Below are 22,092 nucleotides of genomic sequence, written 5' to 3' on the forward strand. Positions count from 1 at the left end.
CCTATAAGAATAGCTAAATGAACCACACAGCACTGGTGCATAACATCAATTCACCACTCAGACTTTTAATACGCCCATCACTCTAGCATAAGTACAGATTTTGTAACTCGGGCCTACTCCTATTCGCAATCTCCTAAATTCTACACAGTAGATAATTTTACATGTTAAATTTAGTTAAGATTTTGTGTTAAATTCCTCACCAAGGGAAGCTGCTTGAAATAGTTACTACATGATTTTCCTAGTCTGTTACTTGCAGCCAGTCAGACTAGAGCCCTGATCTTGAAAAGACTTAAGCACATGCATAACCTTATATGTTGTGACTACTCCTATTAAAATCAGTGCAACTACTCAGTATGTAACCCTATGGATGTGCATAACTCCTTGCAAGATTGCTGCCCAGGATAGGATATACAATGGAATATTAGATGATGATGATTATTTCTGAAGTTGGATAGAAGCTACAGCTGCACTAACTTCCCCAGCTCTCTAGAAATGTGGCACTGAAGCTTCTTTACAAATGTCTTTGACAAAATAAGTTGTAGTAGACTTTGACTCTTCTGAAGGCTGTGAAAATAGCCTAGTTAATATTTCTTCATTTAGAACTTATACCATGTTCAATACTACAGTCCTGTTACCCAAAGATCAATATTGATTGGCCAGTTGGACTTTTTTGGTGTCCCAGCTGCACCCAGCCTCCTAGTCACTGAAACACAAATCTCTACATCCCTTTGGTTAAGTGGTATTGAAGAGATAAAGGGTTTGTCATAATGGACAGCCCATGCCATAGGAGGAAGGAAGGATTAGAATGACTTTTAAATGGCTTTCTCCCACAAGTGCTATTTAGAACAATATTTGGCCCTTTGTTACTTAACTCACTTTCTGCTGTAAAAAGCTAAATCTGGAACTGCTAAATACACAGCGAGTTGAAAACTATTGGGGGACACAATGCTGCTGAAAGGACAGCCCATGTTCCTAGAAGGCAACAGAGGTCCAGATATTTCTAGAAATATCTTTTCTGCTCTCTTGTATATCCTTCACTAGGAGTGCCTTTCATAGTGAAAAGATGTGTTGCACAAGTTCTCCATAACTCTTAAAAATTAATCATACCCCTCATAGCAATAACCTGCAGCATAGCGGAGATTCTGCTAGACTCAGTGTATTTCTAATGTGGCTGAAAGTGCCTTATTCATGATTTACTACATGATTTTTCAATAACAAACTTCTTCAAAACTTTGCTTTTGATTAATTTTATTTTTGGCTATTTTTCCTTTTTCAGTGGAAAAGAGGGAGAGAGGAAACAACAAATATTTCCATTAGAAAAAAATAAATGGTTTTAAAAAGTACACAAAATAACTTCAAAAAGGATGACTGGTTCAACTAACCCTCGCCCTATACACCTGCTTTTTGATCAACTTATCACTGCAGAATTTGGCTACAGTCACAACCTTGCTCCTGCTGGCATGGGCTGCTTAGGGAAGATGCACCATGGGTCAGTGCACAGAGTTTTTGAAGAGATCAATTGAAACTAGTAGATCAGAAATCTAATATTATGTTGCAAACAAGGTCCAATATCATCTTACAAATCCACCCCACCACTTAAAGCTAACCAGTCTTTCAAATCAAAGAGGTTAAATGCTGGAAGTGAAAGGCCAAATGCTCATTCCGCTGAATCTGGAACAGCATTTGTCTGCATTAAATCTGCTCCTATCAATCCCAATTTCAGCTGTACATGGAGAATTCAATAATCAAGTTAGAAATTTGAAGTGTTCTCAATAACATTTGTGAAGAAACGGCAACTGAAGTCTCCATTTGTATCATTCAGTTTACATTCATCAGCTGCAGAGTCCAGCCCCATTGACAGGGTAACTGACTAGGGGTTAGCTGAGGCACAGCCACCGTCATTCCCTTTTCTCCCAGTGAAACCCACTTCAATTGTCCTTTATATCCAATCAGCTTCACCTGGAAAAAAAAAATTAAATTGAAATCTATTCAAAGTGACTGTTGGCCCAGTAATTACATGCATATATTTTTCCACTACTTAACAGCAGTGATGAGCTTCCAAAATCTGAAGAACCGGTTCCTTCAGTCACTCCGGGTCTTTGGCAGCACGTCCTGAAGTACCAGCCGCCGAAGACCCAGAGCGAGTAAAGGGCCTGCCGCTGAAGACCTGGAGTGCCACCAGGTGAGTGAAAATTTAAAAGGGATTCTCAGCCAGGGGAGCCTCCCCAGCCGGGAGCTTAGGCAGACTGGACAGGACGGTCCTGCAGGCTGGATGTGGCCCGCAGGCCAGAGTTTGCCCACCTCCTTAACAACCGGTTCTAAACCAGCTTCAAACTTTAACAACCAGTTCATGTGAACCGGTGCGAACTGGCTCCAGCTCACCACTGCTTAACAGGTCCTTTTAATATAATGGATTAACTGTAGGCACCACTTTGCCAGCCACATGAATGGTCAGAGGCTGTCCAAAGGTTCTAAACATGCTTCTAAGGTGGTCATATAAATAAGCTGGCAAATGTAATGATGCTGTGTCCTACGATTTGGGCCAGACTATGGTTATTATGTTCTACATGCAGATGGCAATGGGAAATCAAAAGGATTTTGAGACACTTGCTCCCTATGTGAAGGGCTAGGTTTCACAATACAAACCAGATCATTATCTTACAAATAACGGCGTAGTTTACATTTTTTTTAATAAATACTACCACAAAAATAGAGCAAAGTGACTATATACAAACAATGTTCAGCTGATTAAGCAGAACATATACATGAAGGTGAAGAGGTTCCAGACATCATAATGCAATGTTACACTTTTGGAAAGTTAGTTAACAGTTTCTTAAACTTGCACTACTTCTTGCCTATAGGAAGAAGTCAGATGCCAACATGGGTATTTTATGGGAAGCAGGAGTATTTGTTTTTTTAAAAGATAAGATATTCTGGAATCTTCTTTTAAACTGAATTGTACTTTACTATAATGGAAATAACCATTCTGCTCAGCTCAGAAAAAATCAATGATTTTTTAAATACACTACTCCATCATTTAAAAAGCATATTAGAAAGCAGGAATTGTGGGGGGAGAATCACTTAAGTAGCTATATAGAAATTATACCATTGCACATAGTACTTAGGGTGGTATAAATTCTATTCTCAATTTACTCTGCTGTAAATCAGGAGTAATTGTTTGATTTAGTACAACTGACACTTCCATTACACACACTGTTAACAGTAAGTAAAATTTTGGCAGATTGGCCAGGGAAAAGGCGATTTGGGTTCAATTCCCAGCTCTGCCACAGCCTTCTCCTGTGACCTTAGGCAAGTCCTAATCTATGCCTCAGTTCCCCCATCTGTAAAATGGGGATAGCATGTCCTTTTGCCCATCTTTTGCCAATCTTGTTTATTTAGATTGTAAGCTCTTTAGGAGAGGGACTCTCTCTTATGATGTTTGTACAAGGGCTAGCACATTAAGGCTTCAGTATTGGTAGGGGCCTCTAGGCATTACCATAATGCTGCTACTAATAATGATTAAAAATGCAAAACTAAGAATGATCTATTCATTTTAAAATCTCCCCATTCCTTGCCTTTCATCTGAGGAGTGCAGGCTAAATTCTTCAGTGCCATGATAATTTAATTCAGTTGCCAACTGTAATTTGTGCTAAAGTAGCACTCTGTGTGTAACACAAGCACCCCCATTTATATACCAAGGTGTCATTATGGGGAAGTGTACTGAAGTGGGAACAGAGCTGGTCAAAAATTGGGCATGTCAAGAGGAAAGTCACATGAGGTTAGAGTAGTGCAAGCAGCCAAAAAGCTACTCACAAGAGGATGTAACACATCATCTCTTGGGGATGGAGGAATTACCACCTGCCCTAATTTACACTCCCATCCTTATGTTTTTTGGGGTTCTACACTAAGAAGAAAAAAGTCAGGGTCGACTGGCTCAGCAAGACACCCTTAGAACCAAGGAAACATACTCTAGACCAGTGGTTCTTAACCTGGGATGCACGCATCCCCTGAGGGTGCAAGATGACCTTTCTGGGGGTCCGAGACATACCAGATTTTTTTAGAAGGTAAATCATTGAAAACACCAGTTAAGCACAAGCAAGTACGTACAACTACTTTGTTTCATCAAACCTATGTATTTATTAACATTATACATTTTTTAACGATTACTGTAATATACAAACAAAAAATATATCTAGGTTTAAAGAACTGACCTACTTCAATGATTTTTGATAAGGGGTGCGAGAACATATTTTGAGAACCAAAGGGGTGAAGGCTGCAGTAAAGGTTAAGAACCACTGCTCTAGACCATCGAGCCACTCAGGGCATCATAGGCCCGGTTGGAAGCCTATTGATGAACCTATTTGCATCCATGACCAGTTTGAAAAAACAAGAGGTACTACCTGAGAAAGAGACACTCCCTTACGTCAGAAGTAGGCCTCCTTTATGCCATTCCTCCCTCAGCCACTCAGAGTCTCTCGACACAAACACCTAGTTCACAGCAAGCCAGGGTGTAAATCTATGTCACACTAGCCTGCCACACATTAAGTGGACCTTGCTGCCTGTGTGGACCTTGCTGCCAGGCACTAAAAGTTCCCTGCTGAGTTGGATCTACCCTGCTTTGAAATGGGAGTAGATTAAAGCACACTAGGGAACTTTTTGTGCACAGCAACAGGGTCCACACAGATACTTAATTTACACCTCACCCTTAATTTACAACTGAATCCTCCCCCTTCCAAGGGATGACTTGCTGCTTTTTGCATGCCACTGTGAAGGCTGTCTGACATGGAGGGGACTGGGATTGTCTTCACTATCAGTGTAAGTCGACCTAAGTTACGCTACTCCAGTTATGTGAATAACGTTTCTGGAGTCGACGTAGCTTAGGTCAACGTACCCCGGTGTCTTCACTGTGCTGCGTCAATGGGAGACATTCTATGATTGACTTACCTTATTCTTCTCAGGGAGCTGGAGTACAGGGGTCGACTGGAGAGTGCTCTATTGTCAATTTAGCGAGTCTTCACTAGATCCGCTAAATCGACACCAACTGCATCGATTGCAGCAGCGTTGATCTCCTGGTAGTGAATACAAGTCCTCAAATAGGGACAATTCTGTCTTACCTGTGCATTTTCATTCTAGGAACCTCCAGGTCAGACAGCCAGACCCTCTCTGTAGAGAACTGCATTAAGTTTGTTGGAGAGGGAAATCTGCTATTGCTTGCTTGTTGAGACGTTTGAAAGGCAAGTGGGTATTCCTCCAGGAAATCTCTAAATTTAATGTCAAGGCCTTGTGGGTGGTTTGACTGTTTTGAAAAACAGCACTTTTACACTTTGATATAGTTAGCATTTTTCAGCTTTGGAAGGTATCATCCTGGGCAGTTCTTCCTAAGAGGCGGTCCTAAGCCCAAGCTCAGAGCAAAGATCTGCTTGGCCCCCAGTTGTCATGGACCAAGAGAATACCCTACTATCAAGTCTGACAAGGAGGGTCCTAGACTGAAAGTTAGCAGTGACGACAGAATTTTCCCTTTTTCAACATATTCTATTCTGTTTTTACATATCACCAAAGGTGACAGGTATGTATTATTTGAAAACAAAAATGTTCGCAGTGTTGACGGCACATTTTTCAGATATTTTCTGATCTATCTTATGAATATATTCTAAGACAATGCGTTAGAAAGCTTACAGAAGTAGCAAAAAAGACAGTGGTCACTTACTTGTGTCGCTCCAATTTTGGTTTTTGGGTCACCAAGTACCAGAGAGTCTGAGATTGGCCAATTAAGGAAAATGGCATAGACTGTCTCTTCTTTAGGTTTGAACGTGTACCTGGTTGGAAATGGGAAGTCATATAATTTAGGTCCAGTTTGTTTGTTTTTTGTGATTATCCACACACTTGAGAGTAATGTACATGTAAAGATTTCAGGACTGGAAAAGGAATTTTAAAAGTTGATGGCAATTAGGGTCACAAACACCACAAGAACTGTTTACATCAGAACTACAGCAATGCAGTCCTCGTCCTGCCAAACTACTATTTAAAAAAGTTTGGATTCCAGCAAATCTGTTTTCCAAGTATAATTTATTCTCTACCAAACAATCGTGCAAATATTTGTAACACTTCTATCTCTCTTCTTACATATTAATGTTTCTCATGAATTTTACTTCTAGCTTTTTATTGTGTCTAGACGCGATATTTATATTTAATAGCCGATGATAAGGTCAGGAGTACAGAATGGCCCACGAGGGAGAAGAAGTACGGACAAAATGCAGATGAGGGATGGTTGTGGATTACTGGCACAGCAAATGCACAGAAGCTAAGGGATAGAGCAGGGTCCAGAGACTAAAAAGGAGTGAATCTAATGGGTGATTTCATCAGAAATGACATTAACATTATCTTACCAAATAATTTATCCATCATACTCAATTTGACAGGGCTCATGGCCATCCTACTCTTGATCAGAGTTGTTTTCTAGGAACTTTTTTAAAAAAAAATTCCAGCTTTGGAAGCTATTATTGTGGGGAGTTCTTTCTAAGGGTCCTTTAAAAAGTGGCTAATTTTAAAGAAGTACCTTAACATTTCTGTCTTTCTCATGATAGTGATATTGACTTATTTCTTATCAGCAGTTTTATATTGTATCGATCAATATTCTATAAAAAGAACAGGAGTACTTGTGGCTCCTTAAAGACTAACAAATTTATTAGAGCATAAGCTTTCATGGGCCCACGAAACCTTATGCGCTAATAAATTTGTTAGTCTCTAAAATGCCACAAGTACTCCTGTTCTTTTTGCGGATACAGACTAACACGGCTGCTACTCTGAAACCTGCCAATATTCTACAGTAATTCCTAAGTCCTGCTTTAGTTTTTCAGCTACTTTTGCTGAGAGGCATAAACAGGCCAAAGATACACATTGAGCCTTTGTTTCAGTCTGCATTGGAAGCATGCACTCTCTTGTCTCCCAGTTTTTTTCCCCTAATCATTAGGGTGTACCAACTTCACTAATGTCCAGTATATATATTCTTCCTTTAGGCACCTATCTTGGCTTTCCGAAAGGGTTCTTTTCTGAGACAGTCAAATAGCATACATATTAAGGTAGTGGTTTCTTTATTGTAAACACTTGTCCACTAGAAATTGCACAACTTCACAAAAGGGTCTCAATAGTTATATTTTCTGCGTATTATTTCACTAGTCTTACCACACTCCTGGTGTGACAGTGTCATTCTGAGTTCTCCATGGTTTAGTTCCGTAAATGGCTTCTCCATTGACTCGCAGCCAGACACCCATCTGTCTTAGGCGTTCTTGGAATATAACATCAATGCGACCATCATGGGTGGGCCCAATGTTCATCAGGAGATTCCCCCCACATGATACTGTTTCTACGAGTTGCTGAAACATTTAGAAAAGTCAGAATGTTAAGATTATGGCCAATGAAGGCATACACATTGTTTGGTGTTCTTACCAAAACTTAGAACTCTGCTCCAGACACATGCGTTGAAAGAGCTGAATCAGTATTTGACACTGCAATATGCAAAGTAGTACGTTAGTGGTTCCAATAGTTTCTACAAAATTTAAGCTTCCATTAAAAATGTTACATTTTTAGCTCGTATGGCTCAAGAAAACCTTCCAAATGTGATCTCACTCTGTGATGCCTGACTAACTCTGCATTTTTTCAGTCTGTCTGCATTATGAGTTATTTGCTTCCCATTTGTTTAACTGGGGGCTGAGTCTGAACCCTAATGATGACTGATATCAGTCCTTTTATATTGTAAACATCCAGATATTCTGAAATGGTGGTCAGATTCTGGGATTGTAGTTGGATACTGTGAAAAGCCCCTGATACATACACACACACACCTTACTTCTGAGAGTGGGTAACTATTACACGAAAAAAACTACTTGTACTGCAGAATAAAATGAAATTAAACAAATATCTTTTGTTTCTGCAGCTAAATACACATTTCTTTTCAGAACTATCTTGTATACAGTACAAGAGTTTAAAGTAAACTGCAGCACCAAAACTATTAAGAGAGAGCTTACACACTAAGACCTCATTCCTACAACTGATTTCAGGTGGGTGGACCTCTTGTGTCTGCAAAAAGCCCCACTGAACTCAATGAGGCTCCAGGCAGGTGCAGGGGTCCACCTGCAAAGAACCAGTTGCAGGATCAGGATCCTACCTTACCTTACTAATTTGTTTTAAATCACAATTATCTGCATGTCCAACTTTAATGAACAGACAAAATATTTTAATTTAAAATGCAAGTATAAGATTGGATTGCATTGGGGAAATAAACCACCTAAAAAAAAAAACAGATGCAAAGTAACAAGGAAGCCATTCCTGAAACAACCAAATATATCAAAGCCTTTTGCATTTCTCTCAGGCCAGAGACTGATGAACACCTGGAGCCCATACACTTTGAAATAATTCCCTACTGTTGTATTAGGTAAAATTCTCATTGATTTCAGCAGACATTAGAAGTGTTTAAAAGCTACAGCATCTCCTCCAAATTTGGATATATGAGGTACAATATGTACATACAGCTGTATGAATCTTTGTTTCTTTCCTGGACATAATGGTTTTGTTTGACATGCTGTCCATCAAATGACTTAACCCGTAGAAGGACTTAGTTGTTAATACACCAATTAAAAGACTTTGTAGGTTCATTTGGAACTCTCGAACTGGTAGGATGGAAACATCAATTTAATTATCACAAATTTTACAGGATTACCTGTGGGAGAAGTTAGAATTAGTCAGCAGAAATTCAACCCATTCCCTAGGAACTACTTCCTTTGTGATTAACTGTCACTGAAATCCCTAGTCTGTGGTCACACTTCTATTGGAAACTTTCCTAGCATGCTTTTCCGGCAACTGGCCCTTTACATTTGGAAAGCAAAACAGCTACCTCCATAAAGTTGCTATTTTGTAGCTGACTGCTGAGGGCTACATCTCACTTCCTTCTACCTGGCAAGTACTGATAGTTCTTACTATGGTTTACCTTGGTATTTCTTTCATGCCTCAGAAAAGGCCACCTTCATATTTTTATATCTATACCTGCAGATTTTTTAAGCTAGTGGGCACTGATAGCTTGCATTATACTTAAGGTTAGTTCCATCTTGCATTCTAACTTATTTAAAAAATTGTAAGAAATTACATGTAAGACCTACACCTAAGATAAAAAATTAACTCAGCTGTTGACTGTTAGATGTTAACTCTAACCCAGCTGTTAGACTGCAAAGTCCAGCCATCAAACAAAAGCTAGATTTGGGTTATGTGATAATATCAAACTATACACACCCACAAAATAATTGAGTGTTACAACAACTGAAAATTTCACTGTATTGTGACTACTCCTCAGAGATTAAAGTTTCAAGTTGATCTGGTGGCTTGTCTCTAAATGGGTGCAAGACGTGAGCTTGGGAGCACCCTTTGAACTCTGGAGGGCAATGAAAGTTGCCGGTGGAGGCAGAAGTGTATTTGAGTTCTTTGGATGAGTCAGCAATCTGTTCTCAGTACCGTCTGTTGTCAAACTCATAAGATGACGTTGAGGGTGAAATGAGAAAAGTGTCCCCTCAATGAAGAGGGACAGGCAAACCCAAATTCCTCAACATGAACCAGCCTTCAAATCTGGGTCAGATGCAGAGAATTCAGACTTGGATTGCTATTTCCACCAATCTGGAAAACACATTAATATTTCTATCCTGTCTTTGGAAAACTTTTATCCTTTTGTATTTATGAAATAGCAACATTTAATGTAGAGTATCGCTCTTTGCGTTGCATGAATGTAGACTCTTTTTTGGAAACAATTAGCTATATGCTATGTAAACAGGGATTCAGCAGACATAAAGCCCATCCACTTCTATGGAATTTAATGCGTTTTGCCATTGACTTCAGTAGCAGCAGGATTGGTTCCCCAGGTGTTGCTGGCAGAATATTCTGGGAGATATGAGTAGAAAACTACAGAAACAATAATGACTCTTTTGTATTTAAATGCCACAAACACTTAAAGTGTGTAATTTGCATAAAATACTTAGAAGAATACTAAATATCCATGGCTTATTATTACTTCATATTTGTCACCAGTAGGAGTAGGAGAGGAAGAAAGAAAGAAAGAAAGAAAGAAAGAAAGAAAGAAAGAAAGAAGAAAGAAAGAAAGAAAGAAAGAAAGAGGAAGTGCTTGCTTCTTTCATTTGCAATTAAAGTAACTGAGTGGAATTTATGGGCCTTCATCTTGCTTACACGTGTGTAAATCACAAATTATTCCACTGACGTCAAACTGGTGTAAGAGAGAGGAAAATCAAACCATAGGATTTGCACAGTTAAGGTAGAGCCATTACTGAACTTAGTTTGATAATATAATCAAAGGAAATGATCATCAAGAGGTCACATAATTAGTTATTTCTTACCATTACATTGGTGAACTATAATAATCAGAAGTACTGGCCAGATGTTGTATACCATATCTCTGTCTTACTGTACCTTTACCAGTTCTTCAATCGTGAGATAATCATTTAGCTGCGTATTCCTCCTATAACCCCAGGACCATTTGTCTATGGTCATACAGTTCTCCCACTTATGAGGCAAAAGTTGTCCTGGGTTATAGCGGTCGCTGCAGGTGTAGTATCCACCATGTTTACAAATGCTGCCAACTCCCCAACGATCATTTGTTACAACTGTATCCCGAACTGGGCTGAAATTACAGAAATTTTAAACAAATGGTTATGATTTTTAATTATTTAGACTAAATGTCAGCTCTTTCCCCCAGAAATTCACATTCAAGATGACTTCTGTGTTCCTAATTTTCCTCTTTACATAATGCAAATGGGTAAGAAATCTGGACTGAGATTTCTATCTCTGAGGTCTTACACAGAGTGAGAGTAGTGAATGGACCCGCTTCTGCACTCCTTACTCAGGCACGCCTCCGACTGTCTGCCATGGAAATAGATTGCAGTACAGATCCTTGAATATATACTCTGCCTTATGTGCAGTGTCAAAGGCACCGTCTGTGAAGAGAGTGTCATGATCATGGACTATTAGGTGGATAGAAAGCTGACTAGATCATCAGGCTCAACTGGTAGTGATCAATGGCTCCATGTCTAGTTGGCAGACGGTATCAAGTGGCGTGCCCCAAGGGTCGGTCCTAGGGCCAATTTTGTTCAATATCTTCATTAATGATCTGGAGGATGGCATGGATTGCACCCTCAGCAACTCTGCAGATGACACTAAACTGGGAGGAGAGGTAGCTACCCTGGAGGGTAGGGATAGAATACAGAGGAACCCAGACAAATAAGAGGATTGGGCCAAAAGAAATCTGATGAGGTTCAACAAGGACAAGTGCAGAGTCCTGCACTTAGTATGGAACAATCCCATGCACCGCTACAGACCAGGGACCGAATGGCTAGGCAGCAGTTCTGCAGAAAAGGACCTAGGGGTTACAGTGGACGAGAAGCTGGATATGAGTCAACAGTGTGCCGTTGTTGCCAAGAAGGCCAATGGCATTTTGGGATGTATAAGTAGGGGCATTGCCAGCAAATCGAGGGACATGATTGTTCCCCTCTATTCGACATTGGTGAGGCCTCATCTGGAGTACTGTATCCAGTTTTGGGCCCCACACTACAAGAAGGATGTGGAAAAAATTGGAAAGCATCCAGCGGAAGGCAACAAAAATGATTTTGGGGGACTGGAACACGTGACTTGTGAGGAGAGGCTGAGGGAACCAGGATTGTTTAGTCTGCGGAAGAGAAGAATGATTTGATAGCTGCTTTCAACTACCTGAAAGGGGGTTCCAAAGAGGATGGATCTAGACTGTTCTCAGTGGTACCAGATGACAGAACAAGGAGTAATGGTCTCAAGTTGTAGTGGGGGATGTTTAGGTTGGATATTAGGAAAAAAATTTTCACTAGGAGGGTGGTGAAGCACTAGAATGTGTTACCTAGGGAGATGGTGGAATCTACTTCCTTTGGGTTTTTTAAAGTCAGGCTTGATTTAGTTGGGGATTGGTCCTGCTTTGAGCAGGGAATTGGACTAGATGACCTCCTGAGGTCCCTTCCAACCCTGATATTCTATGATTCTATGATCATATTCTTAACAAAACAACCCTACTTGCCATCATGTAGATGACTGTTACTTACAGGAGAATAAAAATAGATAGAATGGCCAGACCATGTTAATGGAACAACTTATGGAGCTGCTTGACATTTTTCATGAAAAATGTTCATAATTTTTCAGCCATGTCTAATAATTTGGTTGTTAAAGGGAATACTCTTCCATGACTTGATCCCTTATATTGCAGGGAAATTAAGTGGGAGATGACATGGTTAAGTGCCCATTAAATGAAACAATGGATCCCACACAATATATGGAAAATGAGAGAGAAGCTATAGCCTGGCCAAAGTTCCAGTTTAAGAGCTAAATATATGATAAAAACAAGATACCTGTCATTATACAGCCAGGCTAAAAATCCAGTGCTGTTCCAGTAAGTATCTGGTGCATTACCATCCCCATCAGACCAGAGGATCTCTGGTTGGTATTTAGCCACAATCTCATAGAGCTCAGGCAATGACTTGGCAGTTGGAAATTGTCTTGTCTTGAATACATTGGAGGCATCATAAAGGAAGAGAGGATTGAACCATTCAAAGAGAGAGTGATACAGCCCAAAGTGCAAATCAGTCCTGTTTCTAATAGATGTTGCTAGTTCAGCCACAATGTCCTGTTTTGGTCCTATGTTGACAGCATTCCAGTTCCAAGAGTATTTGGACCCCCACAAGGTAAAACCTAGAAAGAGAAAGTTGAAGGATAAAAAGAGAATAAAAAGCACTGTAAGCATATTCTTATATATGCTATGCTATTAGTCAAACCACATGCTGATTGCAGCTCTCCAGAAAGAGGAAGTAGGATCTTCCCTCTTCTGCAGCTCCCCAGAAAGAAGAAGTAGGCTCTCCCCACTTCTGCTTGCCCTATCACTGAAATCTCTAGTTATGTATCACCGTAATATTCCTTCCTTTAGAAGAAGAATCCAATATCAAGATGTAGCTTAAAAATTGTTTATACCTTGTCTACAAATAACACATAACTCTCAGTTTCTGCACTAAGCAGACAATTATTCTTTCCACATATTAAGTGTTCATTCCACATAGATTTTCCTTGTAAATAGAGTATAAACACTGCCACTTTTGGGGGGCATCTTGATAATTGCTTGGATGCATTAAATATATCATCTCAATAACATCCAAGAATAGGAAAATATTTGACACATTCAGTGACTTAAAAACTCTCCCCTCTATCATTTTCATTCAAAGAGTCTTCTGGTCTCTTGGTTGGCATACCTTATGAAATGCTCCCTGACACATTAAAAAGCTTAATCAAGCACTCAATAAATTTATCTGAGCAGAGGGAAAACCTAGAGTAGCCTATAAAAAGCTAAACCTAACATTAAGTACCAGTGGCTTTAACTTTTCAGGTATCTGGATTTATAACACAGCAGCCCAGTGTAGGCATGTTCAATACTGCTGCATTTCAGCTAAGCCTAAACCAGAATAGACCAAGGCCAGAAAGGCTAGACTTTCATCTTCAAAGAGCTTTAAAAACATTATTTAACAAATCTTCTCAGCATTTCTGGGAACTGGGTCAATATCATTATCCCCATTTTAGTGAGACAAACAGGTTAATGTACTTGCTCAAGGCCACAAAAGAAGCTGCCTGAAATCCTGGCTGCTGTCAATGGGAGTTTTGCCCAGGGTTTCAGCCCATGTGTCAGAGCTGGGTTTACTGATTGCCAGTCCTGTGCCCACACCCTGCCTTGTTCTTAAAAACAAATCCTGGACTAATGACTGTGTTCAACAGAACTGATGGAGTGGAACAGCAGGTTATTGCTTTGATAATATCATTGTGAGATTTTTCTTCTCCTAAGAACTGGTGCAAGCCTACCAAGCCACTTAGAGTCTTAGGTTTTGGGCCAGAGAGTATCTGATATTCCGATACTAATTGCTACCTCTGTGGACCTGCCAAGATGTGGTACTGTGAAGCTTGATAGGATTTATCAAAAGGAGGAAGATGAAAAGAGTACAAAGGACGAAAGTACAGTCTTGCGGTACTCGCACAGGACCAAAGCTCAGGCAGTCTGGATTGGTTCCCTGCTTTGCCACAGACTTGCTGTGTGACCCTGGGAAAGTCACTTAAATCTTTGTCTCACAGTCTTCCAAATGGTGATGATAAATGGCAGTAAAATGGTGATGATAATACTGCTTTTGTCTACCTTTTCTATTTAGACTGTAAACTTTTGGGGATAGGGATTGTCTCTTACTCTGGGTATGTATAGCACCTATTACCATGGAGACCTGATCTTGATTTGGGCTTCTAGCTACAGCAGTAATCATAGGAATCAGGATACTAATGTTGAAATATAATTGTGCATATTTCAATATCTTAACCGACTCCCAAGAGCACATTGTACATATCTTGGAGAAAGGTACAGAGCTAACAAACTCTCTGCACACAGTAATGTTCCATATGAAACAGAACACGAGTTACTCTTCTGGTTCATTAAGCAATAAAAAGCCTAGAGCTAAATTACGCAACAGTCAGACATTAACAACTTCTGTGGCTGTTGTAGGAAGCTCTGCAGCACTCTTAACTTCAGTCATTGCAACCTATAGCAGGAGGAATAATGTGATAACAAATTCTTCCTTCTATCAATGTTCCAGCCTTTTATAGGGGATATGAGCTAACAAATACCACTTTTATTCTTGCCAGGTTTTTAGCATCTAGCCAGCTGGACAAGATAGCTTCACCTGGGTTTTTGTTCTGCTAGAAGAAATGAACCATGAACTGCAACAATTGCCAGCACTTGCACACGTTCTACTTACCTTCATGATGTTTTGAAGTCAAGACAACATATTTTGCACCAGAAGCCTTCAGAATATCTGCCCACTGGTTGGCATCAAAAAACTCGGCTGTAAACAAAGGGCCAAAATCTTCATAACTGAAGCCAGGAGGGTAATTTGTCTCCATAAATTTTACATAGGCCGGTCTCTTTTCCTTCTGCCAATACCACCTTCCAAATACACAATAAAAATATCCAATGACATTTTAAAATATATATAGTTATAATAATCAATTCCCGTTTTGCCATTCTAAAGGGCGGTGCACACTGTCACAGACATACTGTGGAAGTACACTGGAAATAACATAAAACTGCCTCAGGCAATAATAGCCTTGATATTTGGAGGCACCTTGGTCTACCTTCCTCAAAGACTTCATTTGAGGGACTCCCAGTGTTTCCTACTGAGCTGTGTTGTATACCAGCTAAAATTTGATGGGAGTGGGGAAAAGAAAGATAGTCTTATTTAGGGGCCAAATGCTGAAAACTTACTACCAGGCAGACAGGGCTAGTGTGGGACGTAGGCAGCTACGTTGGGTGCCAGTTTTGTAGGAACACCCCTGGTCTGGGCCAGCACAGGTATGGACTTCTTTAACTGTGTCCCTCTGTAGAAGAGTAAGAGCAGCCATACCACCAAGCACAGCACAGCTTTTTTGCTTCTGCCTCTTAAAGGGCATCCCCACTTTGCAGTAGCTACTTGAGATGACAGCCATCTCACTGCTCCATCTACTCCCACCCCAAGCACAGCTCTTAGGGAGTTTTGCTCCTTAAGGATGGGCCTCTACCCCACATCAGCAGCAGCCAAAAATTGCCACATAGACAGAAGCATGTCTCCAGTGTGGCTATCCCCCACACCAGCACAGGTATGAGGAGGTGTGACAGGGTGGACTAGATCTAGAAGCCTCATGGCCCTGCCATAGCCTGCTCCAGAAAAGAGCAGAGGAGAAGTCCTCCTAGAAGCCTAGAGTGGTTTTAGGAGAACTGCTAATCAGAGGGGCTCCTGGAGTGACCAATCATGGGGCAGAAGGGCCATATAAAAAGAAGCAGCAGAGCAGTCAGTTACTGTCTGGAGTTTGCAGTGGGAGAAATGGGTGCTTGGCTGGCTGGAAGAGCAGCAGGACTGCTGACAGATCAGTGAGGGCAAGTTGAGTCCAGGGCACCAAGCCCAGAAGTTCACCAGAACAGGTGAGGGTACCATGATGGACTCTGCTGGTCTGGTTGAAGGATGAGCCCAGTCAAGGGCTGCCAAAAGGACACCTACTGAGATGGACCCCTCTTGGGCTGTTAAAGAAAGTAGTGCCTTGGGGAAGGATGCCCTTGTGCTATGGCCCCATACTAGGGCCAGGAGCAAGAACTAGAGACTGTATACCCCAGAAGGGGGTTCAGTGTATGTGACTCAGCTGGAGGGCTAGTCAATGAAGACCTGCCAAAAGAACCATCAGCCAGGGGAGTGCTTCCCCATTCAAAGCTGAAGGATTGCAGGCATGAATCAGCCAGAGAGATAGATGCCAGCCCAATTACAGGTAGGAATTCTTAGGGCAGCAAAATGTCCAGCACCAGTCCTGTGGATTAGTGTTTTCCACAGAGAGGAAAAAAGGTGGGTGAAATCATATCTTTTATTGAACCAACTTCTGTTGGTCAAAGAAACAAGCTCTGTGTAGCTCTTAATCTTGTCTTTCACCAACAGAAGTTAGGCCAATAAAATATATTACCTTATGCACCTTGTTATCCTGGGACTGACATGGCTACAACAATACTGCTTACTACATAAACAGTTCTACTGTCTATGGGTATAGCATGGGATAGCATGAGTCTGTCACTGTAGAAATGCTATGGCCAGTAGTAAGGGTTTGTGGGGTTACAGTCATTAGGTTTCAGAGTTAGGCAGAGCAGCAAAGATCTAGGTAAGCTTAGGCGCACACTAATCATTCAAAATTGGGGAGGAAAATAAACTGAATTTTTTAAAAATGTGTTTAAATCCCAAATTGAGGATCAGAGTCTGATCTCAGCTATACTCATGTAAATCCAGAGTAACTCTGCTGATAGCGATAAAGTTAGCCCAAATTAACATGGACATAAGTGAGAAAGGAATCTGGCCTCTTGTGGGGAAAAATCTGGACGAAAATGCCCAGAAATCGTCCTGTGGAAAAATAGTTGCAATCTCAAGACATTTTAGTGTCTAAGGAAACTGACCCCACCTTCCCCTTTCTTCTCCTTTGCCATGCACAGGTTGCTAATGACGTTAAAATGGACAGAATTGAAATTCCAAAAGAAACAAACTAAAAAGTGATCTGCCGAGATCAGAGAAGTGGGAACAGCTGCAGGCCAAGGAAGAAAGTTGGTACTAACAAAGAAAAGGCTGTAATGACAGGGTAAATGAGGGTAAACCACAAGTGTAAATGCTATTTACAGTCAATAGTCCATATTAACACTAATGTAAGAGCAAAATATGGTACATGGCTAATAAATAACAGCTCAAATACAAAATGGGGGGACATAACCAAGCAGCCTCATCCATTGCATTAAAGTGAGTTTATTTTATTCTTGTACCACCTTAACATTTCTTTTTTGTGTAATCAAACACTGTAGTTTATCATAGGAAAGTCTGCAGTCAGGATTTGGGAGAGAAGAGGTTTACAATAATTTCTATTTTAGGGGGAAATTCTGCCCTTATTTACAGCCTGTACAACTCCATTATTTTCCAAATGACTGCACAGAGTGCCCAGCCCATAAAAAAAGATCCACATATAAAAGTTTGAGGACAACTGGCACTGAAAGTGTAAGGGAGGATTTGGAAATATTATACAATAGGATAGTTTTGCCAGTGCATGGATCTGTATGGTTAATATATTAGGAAGAAAAAGTGATTTTTTTTTTTGCAATGACACTTCAATCATAACCTTTCTTTTGGAAGGATCTGTATCATGGCCAAAGCTTTCTTTTCTATTTTTGGTACATTTGGTACATTTATGATTGAGGTAGAGCCCCTTTGCCCTACATCAGATGCATGAGTACTTTCAGGAGTTAATAGAATAGATAGCATTAACACTCTCAAAGTAGAGATGGCATTTCAGTCAAGAATATTTTACACTCTACTAAGACTATCCTATTAAATTGTAGTTGGTATCAAAGGCAGTCAAGACATCATCTTTATTCTTTGTCCAGAAAAATTAAGTAGTAAAGTGCAGCCCACATCAAAGAGCTGTTTAAACCCATCCCCTGCAGCTCTACTATGTGTTGTCAAAATTCTGCCTTCAGAAAATCATGTTTTGCATGTATATACCTTTACTAAAACTATTTAATTAAGCCTTATAATATTCCTGTGACAGATCTTATTACCTCAATTTTACAAATAGCAGAATAGATTTGTGACTTGCTCAAGATCACACAGGAAGTCTGTGGCAGACTATGACATAGAAATGGTAAATCAGTTTACCAGACAAAGGGATTGATTCTGTGAACACTCACGTGTCAAATAGTTTATGCATGTAAGTGTTTGCAGGACCTGAGTTTTCTCTTTTCTGTGGAAAGGATCACTTTAAAAATCACAACCATTAACATAACATTAAAAAAATCCAATTTCATTAGTTCACTAAATATGGGCTCAAATGTCAGACCTGGATTATGGATACCCCCAAAACTCCACAATTGCTCTGATTTGTGGTTTTTGGCCAGCCCGCTATAAACACAGGAGCACACTTGCCAAATATGTTTGTGGGGTTACATTTTTAAACACTGCCCGCGTTTAAGGCTGCTCAGATGTGAGGTTTTGGTTCAATTCACTTACATCATGGGGATCCACGTCTAGGTTTGGATTGAAAACACTCCCCAAATTAGGGAGCGGTGTTCAGACTAGTTGGGGCCAGATTTTACTGCTAAGAGACAAGGGAATAATTACCACCTACACTGGGGGAGGGAGGGAATGGAGAGCGAAAGGTGGTTTACTACAGGGTGCAGCTTCGTTAGGGAAAGAAGAACGAACAGCGGGCTGCTCTGTCGACGGAAAGAGCAAGGGGCGGGTAAAAAGGCATGAAGGAGGAAGTGAGGAGCTGAGAGTCAGACGCATGGAAGGCTCACCAGAACCACTCGCTGCCGAAGCTGGGCACGGAGAACAAGCCCCAGTGGATGAAGATGCCAAACTTGACTTCATCAAACCAGGTCGGAAGCGGTCTGGAATCCAGAGACTCCCAGGTAGGATCATAGCGCGCACGGCATCCCCGCGGGCAAAGGAGCACACAGAGGAGCAGCAGCGGCATAGCGGGCAATGCGCAGGGTGCAGCCGGCGTTGGCGGGGGACGGTGTGTTTCATGTCTCACGTGAGAGCAGTCAGATGACAGCCCGCGGCGGGCAGGGATGTTTCCTGCTCCTTGTTGTGACACCCAGAGAGGCTGCTGGATGCGGTTTAGTGCATTGTTTAGCAAGGGCGGGGCACTGGAGGACAAGCAGGTTACGAGAATGATTTCTTAGGCTCTGATTTTTTTTTGATTTTTTTTTTCCCCCCCCCAGGCTTGCTGAGCAAGGAAAGGAGGCTTGGAGGGAAGCTGAAACCAGGCCCTACGTGAGTGTCTCTTAGGGAACCCAGGATGAGTGGGCAGTGTGAAATTTGTAGCGCGCACACTCACTGATTTAAGGACGCAAGCTGGTGCTGTTTGCCCTCAGTTGCTATATGAGTCGATGGGATTTGAGTGTCCAGGCACCAGCCAGGGCCAGGACTTTGTTGCCCCGTTCCAAATGCAGTTGGTTTGAGACCGACCTGCTGTTACATTTGGTACGATCACGAGCACAGCGGGTGCGTAGAGATTGTTCGTGGGACTTTTCATAAGGCGCCGCTCAAATTTATCTCGCATTATTTATAGGAAAATTAAACTACAGGCCTGCCCACCTTGCTCCCTGGAACTAGGAGTTCTGTAGACCAATGGTTTTCAAACTGTGGGTTGTGACCCAGTCCTGGGTGGCGGTGGCTCTGGTCAGCACCGTTGACCGGGCCGTTAAAAGTCCTGTCAGCAATGCTGCCTGGCTAAGGCAGGCTGGTTCCTACCTGTGCTGTGCCCCCGAAGTGGCCAGCAGCAGGTCCGGCTCCTAGGCCGGGGGACGGGGGGACCTTCACGTGCTGCCCCCACTCCACGCTCCCATTGGCTGGGAATCAGCCATTGGGAGCTGGGGGGGGGGGGGGGGCAGCGGGCGAGAGCTGCACAGAGTCGCTTGCACGCCTCTGCCTAGGAGCCGGACCTGCTGCTGGCCATTTCCAGGGCGCCGTGCGGTCTGTGGCGCCAGGACAGGCAGGAAGCCTGCCTTAGCACCCTCTCTGCGCTGCTGACCAGGAGCCACCCAGGATAAGCCCGTGCCCCAGCCCTGAGCCCCCTCCCAAACCAGGAGCCCCTTCCTGCACCCCAAACCCCTCATTGCTGGCCCCACCCCAGAGCCTGCACCCCCAGCCCAGAGTCCTGAGCCCCTCCCACACCTCAACCCTCTGTCCCAGCCCTGAGCCCCCCCCAAACCTGGGCTTGATAGCCCCTCCCCCGCCCTGTAAACTACAACTGTGGAGGCACGACATAGACCATGAACCTCTGAATAAATGTCTGGAAAAGTCCTTCATTGTGCTTACTAGAGCTGTTGGAATTGTAAAAAAATTAAACTTCAGTACATTTTTCACAAAAAATATGCACCATTGTGACCAGCCCTAGTGCTAAGTTATCATTTATTTCTGAATTTTTATTTGAGCACAACCAAATTCAGGAAATATGCTCTGTGTCTGCCATAACTTTAAATTACCACAAAGTGGCAGTGTTTCAGAGCATTGCTGGTAGAAATGGAGGAGTTTCTGCAATGTACTTAGCATTAGTGCATAGTAGCAGAATTGCATGATTTTAAGTAGGACTGTCAATTAATCACAGTTAACTGATGCGATTAATTAAAAAAAATTAATTACGATTAAAAAAATTAATTGTGATTAATCGCAGTTTTAATCACACTGTTAAACAATAGAATACCAATTGAAATGTATTAAATATTTTTGGATGTTCTACATTTTCAAATATATTGATTTCTGTTACAACACAGAATACTAAGTGTACAGTGCTCACTTTATATTATTTTTATTACAAATATTTGCACTATAAAAATGATGAACAAAAGAAATAGTATTTTTCAATTCACTTCATACAAGTACTGTAGTGCAATCTCTTTATCGTAAAAGTGTAACTTACAAATGTCTATTTTTTTTGTTACATAACTGCACTCAAAAACAAAACTTAAAAGCCTACAAGTCCACTCACTCCTACTTCTTATTCAGCCAATTGCTAAGAGAAACAAGGTTGTTTACATTTATGGGAGATAATTCTGGCTGCTTTTTTTTACAGCACAAATATTTGTAATAAAAATAAATATAAAGTGAGCACTGTACACTTTGTGTTCTGTGTTGTAACTGAAATCAATATATTTGAAAATGTACAAAATATCAAAAAATATTTAAATGGTATTCTATTAACAATGCGATTAATTGCATGATTAATTGTGATTAGTTTTTTTAATCATGCAATTAATCACGATTCATTTTTTAATCACGTGACAGCCCTAATTTCAAGGTTTCATAGCACAATGCTTATATTTAAGCAATATTAAAATGGCCAAAACTCTGAGGGAAAGGGGGTAGTTCCTGGAAGGTGCAGGGGACTTTTCAGAAATGATGATTTGGCAAACTCACCTGAAGAAGAGCTCTGTGTTGTTCGATAGCTTGTCTCTCTCACCAAAGACGTTGATCCAATAAGAGATATTACCTCACCCACCTTGTCTCTCAAAAATCACAGGAATTTTCAAAGGTGAACATGGATATTGCTGGATTTTTGAAAAGTCAGCCCTGGCTCTGAGCATGCAATCTGCCTGGTCATTCTGTCTTAAGCTGTACATTCAGCCACCAGGCTTTTCAGTTGTCACATAAAGCTATGGTACCCAGCCACTGGAGTGCTCAATCATAACCAGGGTTACCAGATAACAACTGTGAAAAAATGGGATGGGGTGGGAGGTAATAGGCACCCATATAAGAAAAAAAATCTCAAAAAACAGGACTGTCCCTTTAAAAACAGGACATCTGGTCACCCTAATCATAACCAAATGCAGGGGTGACCCTATCCTCCTTTTGGACTCAGGCACCCATCTGGGTCTATATGGTGGCCTCTGAGCAATTGGAAGAACCCACACAGACCGAAGAAACTTACCACACATCAGAAATG

At 41.3% G+C, this 22,092-nt stretch overlaps 1 protein-coding gene across 1 annotated transcript; it reads right to left on the bottom strand.

Annotated features, from left to right (window-relative positions):
- Positions 1-40: 40 nt before the first annotated feature.
- Positions 41-19,182, bottom strand: FUCA2 (alpha-L-fucosidase 2). The gene is made up of 7 exons (XM_038394230.2): positions 18,941-19,182; positions 14,850-15,037; positions 12,420-12,759; positions 10,465-10,675; positions 7,183-7,373; positions 5,708-5,816; positions 41-1,959 (listed from the first exon to the last, which is right to left on the bottom strand). The coding sequence occupies exons 1-7, from the start codon at positions 19,117-19,119 to the stop codon at positions 1,819-1,821; spliced, it is 1,359 nt and encodes a 452-aa protein (XP_038250158.1). The 5' UTR covers positions 19,120-19,182; the 3' UTR covers positions 41-1,818.
- Positions 19,183-22,092: the final 2,910 nt, after the last annotated feature.

The sequence above is a fragment of the Dermochelys coriacea genome, chromosome 3, assembly GCF_009764565.3.
Source record: "Dermochelys coriacea isolate rDerCor1 chromosome 3, rDerCor1.pri.v4, whole genome shotgun sequence".
Taxonomy (NCBI): domain Eukaryota; kingdom Metazoa; phylum Chordata; order Testudines; family Dermochelyidae; genus Dermochelys; species Dermochelys coriacea.